General features: G+C 45.9%; 1 protein-coding gene across 3 annotated transcripts in view; it reads right to left on the bottom strand.

Annotated features, from left to right (window-relative positions):
* Tcea3 (transcription elongation factor A3) overlaps nucleotides 1–16929 on the bottom strand; it is a 43406-nt gene that overhangs the window by 17767 nt on the left and 8710 nt on the right. For all 3 annotated transcript variants that reach the window (XM_063235743.1, XM_063235742.1, XM_063235741.1), the window contains one exon: nucleotides 9997–10059. In XM_063235743.1, coding sequence (XP_063091813.1) covers nucleotides 9997–10059 — 63 coding nt within the window. The remainder of the gene's footprint in view (nucleotides 1–9996; nucleotides 10060–16929) is intronic.

Consider the following 16929-nt stretch of genomic DNA (forward strand, 5'->3'; position numbering starts at 1 on the left):
GAGACTCATGCATTTAAAGGTGCACTGGGTGGGGGGAGCTGGAGATTTAGCTCAGCGGCATAAGTGACTGCCTTGCAAGCAGGTAGTCGGGGTATCCCTGGTACCAAACTCACGACTGCCTGCTTGCAAGGCAGGCGCTTATGCCACTGAGCTAAATCTCCAGCCCCTTTCTAACCAAACCTTATGGCAGTCCCAGGAGATAGATGTCCTCTCTTGTCATCCCATTTATAAAGTAAGAGACAAAGCAGGCGAGCTCCACCCCAAGATGCTCCTAGAATGGTGCACTGAGACTCGAACCTAGGGCTGTCGGATTCCAACACTCCTCTCTGGACTATGATATGCTGCCTAAGAAAGGTTCCATGTTACACGGACATAAACACATCTGTGCACAGAACCCTGGAAGGCCAAGCACGTGTCTCAGCTCAGGCTGCTCCAACAAAATGCCACAGATTGTGACTTCAGGGGTAAAATCCTCAAAGTTCAAGATGAAAGCCAGCTGCACGTCTCTACCTGGCCTGTAGGTGGCGGGTTTCTTGCTGTCCCCACCTAAGGCACAGGAGACAGCAGGTAAACTCTTGGCGTCTCTTCTTATAAGTACACTACTCCTCTTGGCTCAGGGCTCTGACTGTATGACCTCATGTAGCATTAATACAGTCACAAAAGTCTTGTGTATAAGTACAATCACACTGGAGTTTGGCATTGCAACCTGAGAATGGGGAGGGATCACATTCAGCCCATAATCCCATTTTAATAGCAATTATCTCCCTTAGGCCGAAGTAAAAGGGACTTTGATTTTCTTCTTTTCCTTATGCACATCTTTAAAATCTTCTGTGAAGGATACGTTTACATTTGTAATAATACATGTGCTTTTTCTTCTTAACATTTGACAACCAAAAGCAGTCACTCTGTGCTAGCGGCTCAGAATAGGCATCCTGTCCTCCTGTTCACAAAGAGCTGCCAAGTGGCCAGAGGCAGAAGAATGGATAAACAAAATATGGAATGCTAGTCGGCCATGAAAAGAATGTAATCCTGACTCCCGAGACACACAGATGAACAATGAGTACATTAAGTGACATAAGCCAGACATCAAAGGACAGACATTGTGTGATTCCATTCACAGGGAGAATGTAGAGTTGTCAGATCCGGAGAAGCACAGAGGAGGATGGTGGCTGCTGATAGGAGGGCCGAGGGGGAGCTCCTTAAGAAATACGGAGCCCAGGCGTGGTGATACACACCCGTAATCCCGGAACTCGGGAGGCCAAGGGGGGAAGATCGCCATGAGTTGCCTGGGCTGCATAGTGAGTTCAAGGCCAGCCTGAACTACATAGCAAGACCCTGTCTCACAACAGCAACAGCAGCAGCAAAAGAGTTTCAGTTTGAGAAGATGAAAGATTTCTGGAAACAGATGATCACTATGGTTGCACAACATCGTGAATATGATCGATGCCATTTAACTATAGGCTTAAAAGTGGCAAAATGGGTACCTTTTATATTTTATATATAAATTGATAGACATTTTTTTCTGTACTGGGGATTGAACCCAGGGTCCAACACTTTTGTTGTTGTTTTTCTGAGATAACGTCTCACTATGTAGTTCAGACTGGTCCGAACTCACCACATATTCCAGGCTGACCTCAAATTTGAGGCGATCCTCCTGCCTCAGCCTCACAAGTGTTGGGATTACAGGCATGTGCTACTATGACCAGCTGAGGACCTTCCACTTCCAAGGCAAACGCTCTGCCACTGAACTCAATCTCCTGCTCTGTTACATACAATTTGAAAAATCCATATAGTAAGTTCAGCAACTAAGAGTACCCGGGAAGCTGGGCATGGTGGTACACGCCTAGAATCCCAGCACAGTGGGAGCCTGGAAGATGGCATATTCAAACCAAGCCTGGGCAGCTCAGTAAGACTACTAAACATTTATTTAAAAGGCTGGGGATGTAGCTCAGTGTTCAGTCTCTACTAATATCAAACCAAACAAAATAAACTAAAAGCAAACAACACCTCCAGTTATAGCCAGGAAACTCAGCTAAGGTTGTAGCTCAGTGACAAAGCCCTTGACTATCACGCACAAGGCCCTAGGTTCAGCCCCCAGCACCACAAAAGGGGAAAAAGAGTAACTAAGAAACCCAGAATGTGCAGTGGTAACTAGTTTATTCTATATACTTGGATAAATTTTAATGTATTTGAAATGACAAACTATCTCGTTTTTCTCATGCTGAAAGATTAGAATAGCAACTTTTGTTATGTATATTTTACCACAATAAAAAATAATAGAGGGCCAGGCATGTTGGCACATGTCTTTAATTCTAGCACTCAGGAGGCTGATGCAGGAGGACTGCCGTGAATGCAGAGCCAGCCTGGGCTACACAGCAAGTTCAAATCCAGGCTGAACTACATAGTGAGACCTTGTCTCAAAAAGAAGGAGAAGAAGGAGGAGAAGAAGGAGGAGGAGGAGGAGGAGGAAGAGAAGAGAAAGAAAAAGAGGAGGACGAGGAGGAAGAGGAAGATGAGGAAGAGGAGGAGGAGGAATGAAATATTAGCATAAGCAACCAAAAAAACCAAGCTGAGGCTCAGACTCCTGTTGTCATCGGTCCCTCTGAGCCCTCCTGAAGAGGGGCTGGTCATACAGTGAAGGCCCTCACCCTGCATCCCTGTGGCTGCCTGTGCAACCAGCTTCAGTTGCCAGCGCCCTCCCACGAGGCTTAGGAAAGGTCCGGTGGGTCACACTACAGTGCAGTTAGGTCCACGAAACACAGCAAGGGCTGGGGAAGAGGCATTGGCCACAGGAAGGGGGTGGGGACAGCGCAGTCTGGGCAGGTCACACAGGAGTCGGAAGTGCCTGGTTTGCACAGGCAGTGTGGAGGGGCTCAGCACACTAGAGTGTGGGAGCCCACGGAGGGAGCCGGAGGGAAAGGGCCCATCCAGGCTGAGGGCCACCGTCTACTGTGTATTTGCTGTGCATTTCTTTGGTGACTCTGGGAACCCCACTTTACAAGGCTCCCCCAGGAATGAGCCTTGGGGAGGGGGCTAGCTGGATAACTGCTCTGCTTTCAGGGGTGTCTCTGAGTAGGAGCCTGGCTCTAGGAAGTCCTGCCCACCTTCATCTCTGCTCTTTCCATCTTGGCTTCCAGTGATCCACAGGGATCTGCCAGCCAATTCCCGTGCCCCAATACCCATGCCTTCACTCAGAAAAAACTCATCAGAGTCAAAGTAGAATTCCCTCCTCCAGTCCAGGGGCCGATCACACTGAGCCCCAGAGGATACTGATTTCCTGACTCAGAGAGGGCAGCATTCACATTGCTACCTGGATTTGTACAGTGCACAGTCTGGGCAACTGCATTGGGCAACCCTGGGAGTCTAGAGCTGAAGCTCCTTCTCACATTTTCTTTCCGTCTGGGGATGTACTTGTTCCTCCCAGGAAAAAGAGGATACTGAGCTTCTGAGAAAGTCTTTGGGGGGCTGGGGATTTAGCTTAGTGGCATAAGCACCTGCCTTGCAAGCAGGCAGTTGTGAGTTCAATCTCTGGTACCGATAAAAACAAACAAACAAACAAAAAGCCAAAAAAAAAAAAAAAAAAAAAAAAAAAGAAGAAGAAAAAGAAACCTGAGCCAAGGGGTAAGGAAGCTCAGGTTCAGGGCTTCAGCAGGAGGGAAGGGCTGAGGGAGGGAGGCCTGGGAGCCCTGACCTAGGCCTCCCTGCATCCACCCATGGTCCTGCCCCTGGGCTCTCACCTGCACAACCACCATAGCCCTGAAGCTGGCTCTGTAAAACTCCTGTCCCCTAAAATCCATTTGTCACACAGCAGCCAAAGCAACCTGCAAAGCTTGCACAGATTGAAAGTTTCAGATGCCCTAAGGGGGCTCATTTGTTTTAGCATTATGTCAGACCTCGCATCATGGCCTCCCAGCCCCGCCATGTGCCCTGTCCCCTCTAACCTAATGTCGCCACACTGCCCTCTGCTTGGGGAAGGTCCCCACAGTGCTGCTTCCCCCTGCTCCTCACACATCCAGGGCCCCCACCACCAGTCTCACCTTCCCACTGGCAGGTCCCCTCTCCTGGAAACCTCTTCCCCCTCCACTGGGCCTTCCTGCCAGCCCTGGCTCAGCTGGAATGTCACAGCCTCCGGGAGGCCTCCCCTGACCACCTCTGCCAGGGCACACTATCCCTGCCTGCTTTCTTATTCAAATCTATAATTAACTTGTTTACATGTTTACAAACACTGTTCTCCTCCACCTCCGGGTTACAGGCTCTGAGCGCAGGGACTGGAAGCTCACTGAGCACTCTCTTCTGACCCCACTCCGGTGCTCCTGGGGGCAGTGGATACATATCTGCCCAGTGAATGGTGAACGAATGAATGCATGGTGAACTGAGGGCGATGACCACAGAGAAATGAGGGCACGTGGGCGTCCAGGTGGAGCTGAGTTGGGGGTGGGGAACCAGGACCTCTTCGGGCTTTGGAAAAAGATGTTCAGCTGTCCCCTGCGGCTGGGGAAGCTCGCTGACCTGCGGCCTCAGCACAGGGTCCTCCATACCTAGGGCTCCCTGGAAGAAAACCCTGACGGGGAACCTTTAGCTGCTGTCCTGAAGAAGGACAACAAGCAACACGGAGTTCTGTAACGTCTACACTGAGGTACAGTATTTATGAAGAACCCAGGCTCCACCCACATCCCCGGGTCTAGGGCTGTATGGCTGATGACCACTGTGTAGCTGTGTGACCTTGGTGAGTTCCTTAACTGCTCAGAGTTGCAGCTTTCATGGGTGCACAGTGGCAGCAACAGTATGGGATTGTTTTTTTTTTTGTCTTTTTTTTTTTTTTGATCGGTACCAGGGATCAAACTCACGACTGCCTGCTTGCAAGGCAGGCGCTTATGCCGCTGAGCTAAATCCCCAGCCCCATTTTTTTTTTTTTTTTTTTGAGTATGGGATTGTTGACATGACTAAAGAACCTAAAAGAATTCCACTAAGAAGTGTTAGGCAACTTATAAAGATGGTCACAGTGCATGTTAAGTGTTATCTTACTGAGCACATATGGGTTGGGAACAACACTAGATGTTCCTTTTTCTCCTCCTCGTTCTCCCCCGACTCCTCTTTTTGTGGTGGTGCTGGGCGTTGAACCCATGGCCTTCGCTTTGAGCTACATCATCAGCCTTTTTATTGCATGTAGTTTTTGTTTGTTTTGTTTTGTTTTTGTCTTTTTGATATGGGGTTTTATTATGCGGTTCAGGCTGGCCTTGAACTCACTTGTAGCCCAAGCTGGCCTCGAACTCACAGTGATCCTCCCGCCTCAGCCTCCTGGTACTGGCATTACAGGTGTGCACCACCATGTCCAGCCTTGTCTGTTTGGTTCAACACAGGATCTCACTGAGTTGCCCAAGTTTGGCTCAAACTTGTAATACACCTACCTAAGCTTCCAGAGGGCTGGGATCACATCAAGCTCTGTTAGTGCTGTGTTTTACCTCATTTAATCCTCATAATGATGTCAAACAGGAGGGCTATAATTATTCCCATTTTACAGACTAGTAGACTGAGTCTCAGACACCTGAGCTAACTTGTCCAAGATCATCTATTCCACTACCAAACGGCAGAGTCACCATAATCCTAGGTCTGTTTGCCTTTCCAATTCTTTTCAACACCTCTCACTATGTCTCCAATAGAGCTCTGCAGAGTGCTCTTACTGGAGCAAGGCAAACCTGCTTGGGAGAACTTTCCTCCACCTTCGGGCAGGGCATGCAAGCCCGGTGGCTGGAATTTGTGTCTGGGCAACATTTCAGGGGTCACATTGCTTTTGTTTCAATGCATGGAACTGGAAACCACGCCAAACTGCAAAGAGCGTATCTCTGGCAGGGGCAGGGACAGCGAGCTGGACTTAGCAGGAGCTTCTTCCTTCTGCTCCCTGATGTGTCAGCAAAGGCACCAGCCCTTAGCAAATCCAGCCCTCGGTTCAGGCAGTGGATCTGAAAACCCCGTTCGCCTCTCCTGTGCGCCACCTGGAGGGCATTTATGTTACTGCCCTGACAACCACATAGTACCGCAGGTGCTTTGCCAAATCCAAGGATTCTGACAGCCCGGTTAACGGCAGCTGATAAAAAAGTGCAGCTTGCCTCCCTGCCACCCCGGTGCCCTTCACAGCCAGTGTCCTGGTATTCCAGCTACAGTTCCCACAGCGCCACTCATCCCTCCTGACGCATCTTTGCGTGGGCCATTCCCGCTGGCTGGGATGCTTTTTCCCTGACAATCTACCAGGCAAATTCCTCTTTACCTTTCAGTCTCCAGCTCAAAAACTCTCTCCCACAGTCTTGCTTGACGCCTTCAGTCCTACTGAGACATCTTTCCTGTGTTCCCATTGTTATTTCTACTCCCTCTGAAACAAGCATTTTGGTGTGTGTCTCTGGGCCACTGGTTAGATCCACAGAAAGCTGAGATCATAAGCTTTAGTCTTAGTCTGGCCTTGAAGGCTTCAGTCAGTCTACAAATAATGTTTTGTGCCCTTATGTGTCTTAGAAAAATATGAATAAGCTGTCAATACTTAAAAGGAGGAGTTTCAGCCATGTATTACAGTGCATACCTGTAATTCTAGCACTCTGTAAGGCTGAAGCCAGAGGACTGCAAGTTTGAGCCCAACTAAGGCAATTCAGTGATTTAGTGGGACCCTGTCTCAAAAAAAATTGTTTTTTGTCTTTTTCTTTTTTTGTCGGTACTGGGGATCGAACTCACGACTGCCTGCTTGCAAGGCAGGCGCTTATGCCGCTGAGCTAAATCCCCAGCCCTCCCTACCCCCAGTCTCAAAATTTAAAACTTTAAAAAGCGCTGGGATGTAGCTGAGTACAAAGGCCTCGAGATCAATCTTCAGATCTTCCCCTCCGTTAGCAGTTTCATAAGACAATCTAGATGTCCAATTTTCCTTAAAAAAAAAACTGGAAAATAAGTTAAGCACAGTGGCACACACCTGTAATCCCACCATTCAGAAGGCTGAAGTGGAGGGATCACTAAAGCCCAGGATGGACAACTTTGAGACACTGTCTCAAGATAAAGGGCTCCAAATGCAGCTCAGTGGTAGAGCATCTCCGGATTTAATCCCTAGCAAGCAAAAAACCAAATGAAACAAACAAGCAATGACCTGGAAGAGAGTCAAGCAAGGTGGTGTGTGCCCGTAGTCCTACCTACTCGGGAGGCTGAAGCAGAATTGCTTCTGTCTAGAGTGTGAGATAAGCCTGCAACACAGTGAGAGCCCCATCTCAAAAACAAACAAACATGAGACCCCCAAAGCCCCAAATGATGTGGCACTTTGGGTCTGCATTTCCACAAGGCTACAATCAGTTGGGGACCCTCTTCAAATAGGCACGAACTTCCTATTTTGCATGGTCTCCGCTCGCTACTCAGGGTGTGCCTACGTCCTTGACCCCAGAAAGATGCTGAGATACACTTATGAATGCACAGAAGATGAATAAGAAAGACGAGACAGAGAGGCGGAGAGTACAAAGTGAATCTATAAGACTTGCTTCTGTCCCCTCGGTCGTCTGCCCCTAATACTGAACCACTAGAAAGACAAACATTCTGCTTGACTGACTTTCAGCGGGAAAGTGCATCATGGGAGGGAACCAGGCAGCTTCAAGGCTGTAAAGCAGGAAAGGAATCTGCAGAGGTATAAATCCTTACATCACATCAATGAGCATGGGATATGCTCATTGTGGGATAGGACGATGCTTCTGTAGGCAGGCCCATCCTTTCCCTTCCAGGATACTTAGCATCACATGGCTCCAGCCTCCTTCATGCCAGGCATGGCTCCTGTTTCTGCTCTCCCTCCTGTTTAACTCATAGCAACAACCAAAAGTGTGTTTACAAATTTCTAAGTGAGTCCGGTGGAGAATGAAGACCACGTTGGAGCTCCTGTTCCCTGGCCTCGCTCACGGCAGACATTGCGAATCAACCACAGAGCTCTTCTCTTCAGGGGCAGGACACAGCTTCAATCCCCTCTCCAGCCAGCACTTGAGGAATGCTCCACTCAATGGCTGCAGTAGGCGCTTGGTGGCCACACTGCAGGCCTGCTTAATCTCTCTCATAAAGCCTTACCTGACCTAATGTTTGTGCCCTTCTTCTTTCCAATGGCAGTCTTGCTGGAACATTGAGCTTAAAATAACTCACTCACCTATCTCGCTTATTGTCCTAGAAACCAATACATTCAGTGTCCATCAGGCTGCCCTATTGTGGCCCCCAGACCCTCATCCTTTGTCTTGATCTACCTCTAAGCCATTTCCTGGTTTGCCCTGACTCCCCCAATTCTAGACCACGATTCACATTCACTCTTTCATCCTTCCTCTTCCAATGACTGAAATTCATATTTCTGACTTAGACTTTCTTCCTGAATTCCAGCCTTGAATAACTTTATCCAACTCCTTTGCCTGAATAATTTAACACAGTATAAATGCACACACCCAAGGCTGAATTTTTTTCTTTTTGAGAAGTACTGGGTATAGAGCCAAAGTCTTTGCACTGAGCTACATCTCCAGCCCTTTTTCATTTTGAAAGAAGCGCTCTGTAAACTGCTAATGCCTAGGTTGGGCTAGACTTTGTGGTCTTCCTGCCTCAGCTTCCCAGAATGCTGGGATTACAGGTCTGCACTACATACCTGGATTCTAAACCTGAACTCCTAATATTCTGCCCCTGACCTAATTTCCATGCAGTCTTCCTCAGATCAACTAATGGTAATTGTCGTGGTTTATGTCAGTGACCCCCCCAAGTCTCATGCAATTATGGATGCAGCTGAATCTAACATTTGTGATTGGTTCATTGTCTAGCGTTCAGATTGGTGGTGTGAGTGCTATGCCTGCCCAGGGGCCAAAATACAGTGTAACACCAGGAAGAAGGCGTGTCTTCTCTCTTGCAGGTTCGTAATTGCTGTTTACCGTGGCCCTGTTACGCCATCCTGCCACACCTGGAGCCAGCTGTGTATGGACTGAACCTCCAACATTGTAAGAAACCTTTCCTTCTCTAACTTTGGGCATCAGGTATTTTATCTCAGCAATAAGAAAAATTAACCAAGACAGTAATTCTATCCTTACAGAGACTGAAAGCAAAAACCCTGGAATCATTCTTGATTCCTCTTTTTCTCTCATACCTCACATCCAATGTCAAGAAACCCTGTCAGTGCCCTCCATGCATCCCTTCTTCTCTCCCCACTGCTACCCCATCCAAGCCACCGTCACATCTTGCCCAAATTATTCCCCTAGTCTCTCAGCTCCCAGCCTGAGCGCTGCAGGGCGAGCCTCATAAATCTGGTGACACAATTCCATGCTCAATGCCTCCCAGCAGTTCTGGTTTCTAAATGACCCTGAAAATATTTCCTTCAACCCTCCCTGCTCACCCAACATGCTGCCACGCCTCACTGTTCCCCGACCCTACCGGGCACGTTGCACTCAGCTTGCACAGACCCCAGTGTCTGCCGGGCTAACTCACGCACCTCTTTCCAGCTTTTGCTCAAAGGCCACCTCCCCAGCCACCTTTTCTCATCATTCCTCCATCCCCTTCTTCCCCTCTGCTGTTTCCAGAGCCGCTGTCATCTCCTGGGTCACTGTACAACATACTCACTATATGCAAATAAGACTGTGATGACTTTTGTTTCTTTGTTCCCTTCTGTATCCCTGGTACCCGGAACAGTTCCTAGGCCCTCGTAAATAGCTGATAAATGAAGACTTGATGATTTCTGGTACCTTAGGGTGAATACCCTGCTCAGTTCAGCCCAAATCTAGAGATAACACACCAAGGACAGACTTCCAAGACCTCTGTCCCTAGAAGGGTTCAGTTTGACCTTAGAACATTTCCCACACAGTGATGGAGCAATATACCAGGTCAGCCACCACCACACAGGAGGGTCCTAGAATTTGGAGGCAACATAATGGACCAGGTTTTCCGTTTCTCCAGCCTCGGGCTTCCTCTGTGAATCAAAGAGAAACATTCTCTGAACAGGATCTTTGCAGTGGCGAAGTCCTTTACCTTTCCATCGGTGGCCTTTTTGGAGAGGAGGTAGCAGAAGACCTAGAGTCTGCAGAGTCTCGCCTGAAAGAAGAGAAACTGGAGATTACATGGTTTTGTTGGCCAGCAGTGGTACTGATGCCCCAAGAGGCTGGGAGAAGGTGTCCCAGAGTGAGGCTTGGGTCACGGTTGCCTGGGGGAGGGAGCTCCAGGCAGTGCTGGCTGCTCCCTCCTGCCTCCCCCAGCTAATAACCACAGATTACATCTGTATCACGTTCCATCATGTAATTAACTAATTACTCCTAACTAGATCACAGCGGACCCTCGTCCTCCTCACTGCCTGGCACGCTTTGGTGGCTGGAGTCCATGGGGACTGGGCGCCTGAGACTGTCAGCAGAGAGCACAAGAGAGGGGCTTCAGGTTTCCCTGCAGGGCGCCTTAGGGAGGGGAGGGGAGAAGCACTCCAGGTGTGGAGATAGATGGAAAAACTGAGTTTTAGATACCAAGTGAAAAGGCAAGGGACAGAATTAGATGTATTCTGTGTCTGAGTCCTATAAGAAAACTAATGCCTAGAAGAAAAAAATGGAAAGACAATATATCCACTTGCTATCACCACTGTTAGCTAGAGTGATGAGCTTAGACGTAAAAGGCTTTTTTTTGTTGTTGTTTTTTTTTTTTCCTTCTTTTTCCAAAATGCAATTAGCTAGGGCTGGGGATACAGCTCAGCAGCACAGTGCCTGCCTGGCAAGCACAAGGTCCTGAGTTCGATTTCTGGTACCAAAAAAATGCAGTTAGTTACATTCTTTTTATGATCTCTAGTATCATATTTCCTTTCATTGGTTTTATAAAATTAATGTTTATAAACTCCATTCCGCATCTTTTTATTTTTGTTTTTGGTTTGTGTGCTTTTTGAGATGGGGCCTTACTATGTAATCTAGGTTGTTCTGGAACTCACTATGTACCCCAGGCAGCTCTCACACACACAGTGAACCTCCTGCCTCAGCCTCCCAAATGCTGGGGTTCAGGTGTGTGCCTGACTTTCTCTGGCTTCTTATCCAATTTTTCTTCTAACTCCTCAGCGTGTGTCATTTTCTAACACTGTGTCACTTATTGTTTACTAGAGAAACAGATTTAATGCAAGATACACAAATACATAAGGATTTACAAGATAAGCTTACAACAGCGGCCCACAGACTCCAGTGCAGAAGGGCTGTGTATGTGAGAGACAAATGGTCCAGTCCAAGGCCTGGAGCCCACTGTCACGTCCCATGTAAGCCCATATCCGGAGGCTGAAGGGTTTGCATTGGAAGAGTGAAGAGCTTGTGCTGGACGCCAGGAGACGACGCCCAAGGTGAATGTGAATACTGGTGCTCCTCTTAAGAACCAGAACCAAGCCTTCCTTCTTCCTTTCCCTTTTATTCCATTCAGGCAGCAAGCCTATTGGCTGATGCATTCACACCCTCAGTGGGTCTTCTGTCTTCAGCAAATCCCTTCAGCCAGACCCATACTATAAAGATACAATTTAATTGTTGCTTTGCCTTGGTTTTTTGGTTTTCTTTCTTTCTTTCTTTCTTCTCTGTTTGAGATAGGGTTTCACTATGCAGTTCAGGCTGGCCTTGAACTCACTATGTAGCAGAAAATGACCTCAACTCACAGCGATCCTCCTGCTTCAGCTTCCCCAGTGCTGGGATCACGGGTGTGCACTATCACCACTATCACCCTGGCCAGTTGGGTGTATCTTACTCAAGTTGGCACAGTCAGTTAACTACCACAAACATACTATATAACTTTCTTATTATATTTATTGTCTAGCCATCCTCCAGGAAAATTCTCAAGGGCAGAGTTCAGCAGACTTGGGTCACCATGGTGGCCTCAGTCCTGAGCCCATTTCCCCATAGGCACACAGCCTCCCAGGAACCCTGGTGCCCAGCACTCATCTGTAACTCCCTGGGCCTCTGCCTGTGAGCCTTCTCCAGGCCAGCCAGGTGGACTGGGAAAGCTGGGGAAGTATGGACCCAAGCAGCTCTCAGGTAGAGAATAAGGAAGCCAAGGATAGATGCCCTCCAGGGGGACAACTTGACTGTGCTCTCCACCATCATTCAGAGCTCCCCAGCAGGATCTCAGCCCTGGTGCCCACAGCAGTAGCCTGCTTAGCAACACACACATGGTGCTGGCTGCCTCCCCTCTTCCATATCTCTCCCCATTCCTCTGTCTACATTTTCTGACTCACTTCCCAAATAAACCATTTGCACCTGAATCCATGTGTGTGAGTTTGCTTCTGGGGACCCCAATCAAATATGCACCTGCCGGGTCTGGGGATTTAGCTCAGCGACATAAGCACCTTCCTTGCCAACATGCAGTCATGAGTTCTATCCCCAGTACAAAAAAAAAAAAAAAAAAGTAAATAAATACGCACCTGGTTTTACTCCAAGCACATAGCAGTGCTGGTACCGAACAGGTGCACCCTAAGGATTTATTGCTGAATGATGTGAACTCAAATAGTCTAGAAATGTTAAAAAGTGGGGAAAGAGGGGCTGGGGATTTAACTCAGCGGCATAAGCACCTGCCTTGCAAGCAGGCAGTCATGAGTTCAATCTCCAGTACCAATAAAAAGGAAAAAGATCAAAAAAAAAAAAAAAGTGGGGAAAGAAACCTCCTAGAAGTAACAGCTATTAAGTTTATTTCCTTATTTTTGTGGTGCAGGGAATGGAACCCAGGGATTTGCATATGCTTGCAAATGCTGTACTACTAAGCTACATCCTCAGTCCTGCTCTGAAGCTTGTTTTTCCTCCCAGACCTTTATCTACTTGCACACACACACACACTTCATGATTCTAACACAGGAGTCAGATACCTCAGCTGTCATCCCTGTCCTGCCCCTGGGCAGGTCATTCTCTCTGAGCCTCGGTTCCCTCGACCATCAGATGAAGGAAAGGTATCCAAGCAGTGGGGGCCCAAGATCATTGTATCCTGAAAGCAGTTCCCAGCACAAAGGAGCCCTCAGTGCACCACGATTCCAGTCATCTGAGCTCCAGTTTGTCCAGATGATCCTGTTTCCTGTGCAGTGTGTCTGCAGAGATTCCTAGACCCTACCTCATCCTCTCAAGTGCTCTGGGAGATAGGATCAGGCAGCCTTGGGGACAGCCCTCCTCATCCTGTGGGTCAGACTCATCCAGCTCCAACTCTCATGCCAGTTTAAATGTATATATGTAGGCACAAAAGTTGCAAAATAGTACACAGAGTATAATTCCACTTTATTAGAACAAGAATTTTTTGAGTAGTGATGCATAAGAAAATATATATATATGCACATATAAATTATATATGTGTATCTAGGCAACATATGTTATGTTGTTGTTTCTAAGCAATGGATATGTTTTAAAATTTTCTTGATTGGTAATTTTTCATTTTGAGTGCCAGGAATCAAAACGTGGGCCTCATACATGCTAAGTAAGTACCCTTCTGCTGAGCTGTGAATATTTGCATTTATAAAACTTTTTACAACTTTCTGTATAATAAACGAAATGCAGTAAGATAATAAATATGGTACATTACTAATTAATATGTTTTAAAGAAGAAGGGTTTTTCAGGTTATACTAACTTAGCAATTAAAGGTGAAAGTGAGAAGTCAAGTTCAGGTAAAGCTTGGCTTTTTGCTGTCCAGTGGCCTCCTCTCCCACATCTGTTGTCCTTATAAGGGTTTAAAAGAAATCCCTGTCCCGATCTTTGAGTGGGGTTTGGAGATGGCGCTAAGGAGAACACAGGTGTTCCGGTTGCTCGCTTTACCTGCCTCTACCCTCTGTTCTGCAGGTAAGTCCTGCAGTCCATTTAGTCTCTGCTCCCAGCAGCTCAGCCTCTTGCCCTCCAAATGCATCTCACAAGTCCCCCTCCTTCCTGATCATTCTTTTGCCCAAGGTAGCTGCCCTTCCCGTCCCACACTGGTCAAAGCAGCAGCACTAGCAATGCCTCCGCGTGGTCAGTAAATATTAACCTTGTACTAGGTACTAAGGGGGCCCTCAGGGCATCCCTGCCAGGCACCTTTCTAACCCTTTGGGGAAACCAGAACAGGCCCGTGGGAACTGTTTAATGTCACTGGAGTTCTTCCAGGAGGATATAACTGCAAAGTGAGCAAACGAAAGGAATAGGATATAGAAAATGATACAGATTGTATGACCAATATTGCACTTTAGAAAACAGCTATAGAATTGGTGACAGGTTTAGAAAGCAAGTCAAAGAGAGAATAGAAAGAAAAATTATATACTAAAATAATAAGACTGATTATCTTGGGTGGTGAATATGTAGGTGATTCTTTTCTATTTGTCTATGTTTTCTACAATAGATTTTCTTTCCTTTTTTATTTTCCTCCCCCCGCCCCTCCATTACTTCCATTTTTTAATTTTGTTTTTCCAGGACTGGAGATTGAGCAAGATGAGATTTCACTAAGTTGCCCAGACTGAACTTGAAATTGTAACCCTCCTGCCTCAGCCTCCCAGAGTGCTGAAATTACAGGTCCGCACCACCACATCTGCCTATTACAACGAACTTTCATCACTCTTTATTTTTCAAAAGTATTATTATTTGTCCTGGTTTCAAAAGAAATACAGGATCATATTTAGTTCATAAAACAAATTTCAAAAACTTACTGCATACTATAAAATATGAAGATACTGTTAACCAGAGTTGTACAGCTATATCATTGCTCTAAAAAGTTTCATTATTTTTTCTTATTTCAAAATTAATATATATTTATTGGAAAAGAAAATAGAGAGCAGGGTGCAGCTGTAATCCAAGCAATCTGGGAGGCTAAAGCAGGAGGACTGGAAGTCTGAGTCTAGACTGGACAACTCAGTGATTTAACAAGACTCTACCTCAAAATAAACAATTTTTAAAAAGGATTGTTATGTAGCTCAGTGTAAAGGCCCTGTGTTCAATCTCCAGTAACACACACACACACACACACACACACACACACACACACAGAGAGAAAGAGAGAGAGAGAGAGAGAGAGCAAGCCTCAATTCTGTCACTCTGAAGTAATCACAAATTTTCTAATCTTTTATATGCATATTCATAAAGTTCATTCATTTCATTTTTATAAAAATAGGATCATACTATACATACTGCATCACACACAATTTCGTTTAATACTTAGTGAACACCATTGTATGTCACTGGATATTCTTTTGTCTGCAGTATTTCTCCATAGGAGCCTCAATAACATTTTTTTTATTTTATGGAAAAAAGTAAAACAAAATTTCATAACAAAATAATAGGAGAAGAGCAATCGTTAACCCACTGAGTACCCAATAACATTTTAAACTGAATAAACACAGTCATTCCTCTATCGATGGGGATCGCTTCCAGGAAGCCCTACTGATACCAAAATCTGCAGATACTCAAGTCCCTTATGTAAAATGCTGCAGCATTGGCATACAACACACTCATACCCTCCTGTATCTGGAGTCTTTAAAAGATCTCCAGATAAATTATAAAACACAATGTAACTGGGCTGGAGATTTAGCTCAGCAGCATAAGCATCTGCCTTGCAAGCAGGCAGTTGTGAGTTCAATCCTCCATAATGTAACTGTTATGTCAGCACTTGATATGCCATGTTATTTAGGAAATAATCTCCATTTTCAGTAGAGACTTTTCCTGAACTCTTTTGATCTGCACTTGGTTGAATTCACAGGTGTCACCAGTGCGTGTGGAGCCCGTGAACAGGGAGAAGTGAATGTTGTTCTCAGTATGCGTCTATGGTGGGCATGGCACTCTGTCACCGTAGCTATTTCTCTTTTTTTCTTTGGTACTGGGAATTGAACTCAGGACTTTATGCCTACAGCTATTTCTTTGACAATAAAAAAAAAATGAAAGTGGAAAAAAAATGGGAGTGGGTGGCTGAGATATATCTCCCTCCTCGTCGAGAATCACTCCTCTCATGGAATCATTTCTTAAAGTCCTCGCCACAAAAAAATCATTTATTACAATTATGAGAAACATTGATTTAAAAAAATTTCAGAGGGGTAAGAGCATTTGCCTAGCCTATGCAAGGCCTGGGATCTGAACCTTAGCACCTGAAAACAAACAAACAAATAAAGACTTCTAAAATATTTCAGAAACACTTGCAGAAAAATGCTTCACATAGACCGTAACCTTTCTGCTTTCATCTGATTAATTTCTTAAAATCAGATCCTCATAGCAGATACCCTGAGTCAACAGATAGATACATTGAAAACGTTAAAGTTTCTCGTGTAGTTGGTGTGTTTAGTTAGGTGCTATCTAGTACCTCCCCTTATCTACTAGATGAGGGTTTTGGCTTGTGTCTACATGTACCCCTAAAGCCTCAAGCAATCATAGGTGGAGCTTTGTCAGAAGTAGATGGATCTAGAATGTGTGATGCTTGGACTGATTCATGGTACAATGCTAGGATCAGGGTCACTGGGATTAAGGGCATGAGTGCTACCTGCCCTAAGTAGCTTAGGTAAGATAATAAGGAATAGAAAGAGCCATGATCCTCCCTGTTGCTTTACTAACTTTTTTTTTTTTTGTCTTTTTCCTTTTTACCGGTACAGGGATTGAACTCACGACTGCCTGCTTGCAAGGCAGGCGCTTATGCCGCTGAGCTAAATCTCCAGCCCCTGCTTTACTAACTTTTGCATTCCATGAACTGTTTCTCTTCTGCCATGCACTCTGCCTCAGAGCCAGCTAATTATGGACTGAAACCTCTACAAACCGTGAGCTAAATAAACTTTTCCCCCAGTAACTTTGGACTTCTGGTATATTGTCTCAGCAATGAGAGAAAAGTAATTATAACAATGAGTAAACATAAACACAAAAAATGAAGTGATCTGGTCACATAGAGAACAGGTATGACTTATCCGATTTTGTTTGATTTGTTTCTAATTTTTTTTTCAAGACAAGATTTTACTACATTGTCCAATTTGGCCTTAAACTCCT

The sequence above is a fragment of the Cavia porcellus genome, unplaced genomic scaffold (genome assembly GCF_034190915.1).
Source record: "Cavia porcellus strain 051 isolate PalLab524CR breed Dunkin Hartley unplaced genomic scaffold, mCavPor4.1 scaffold_25, whole genome shotgun sequence".
Lineage (NCBI taxonomy): Eukaryota > Metazoa > Chordata > Mammalia > Rodentia > Caviidae > Cavia > Cavia porcellus.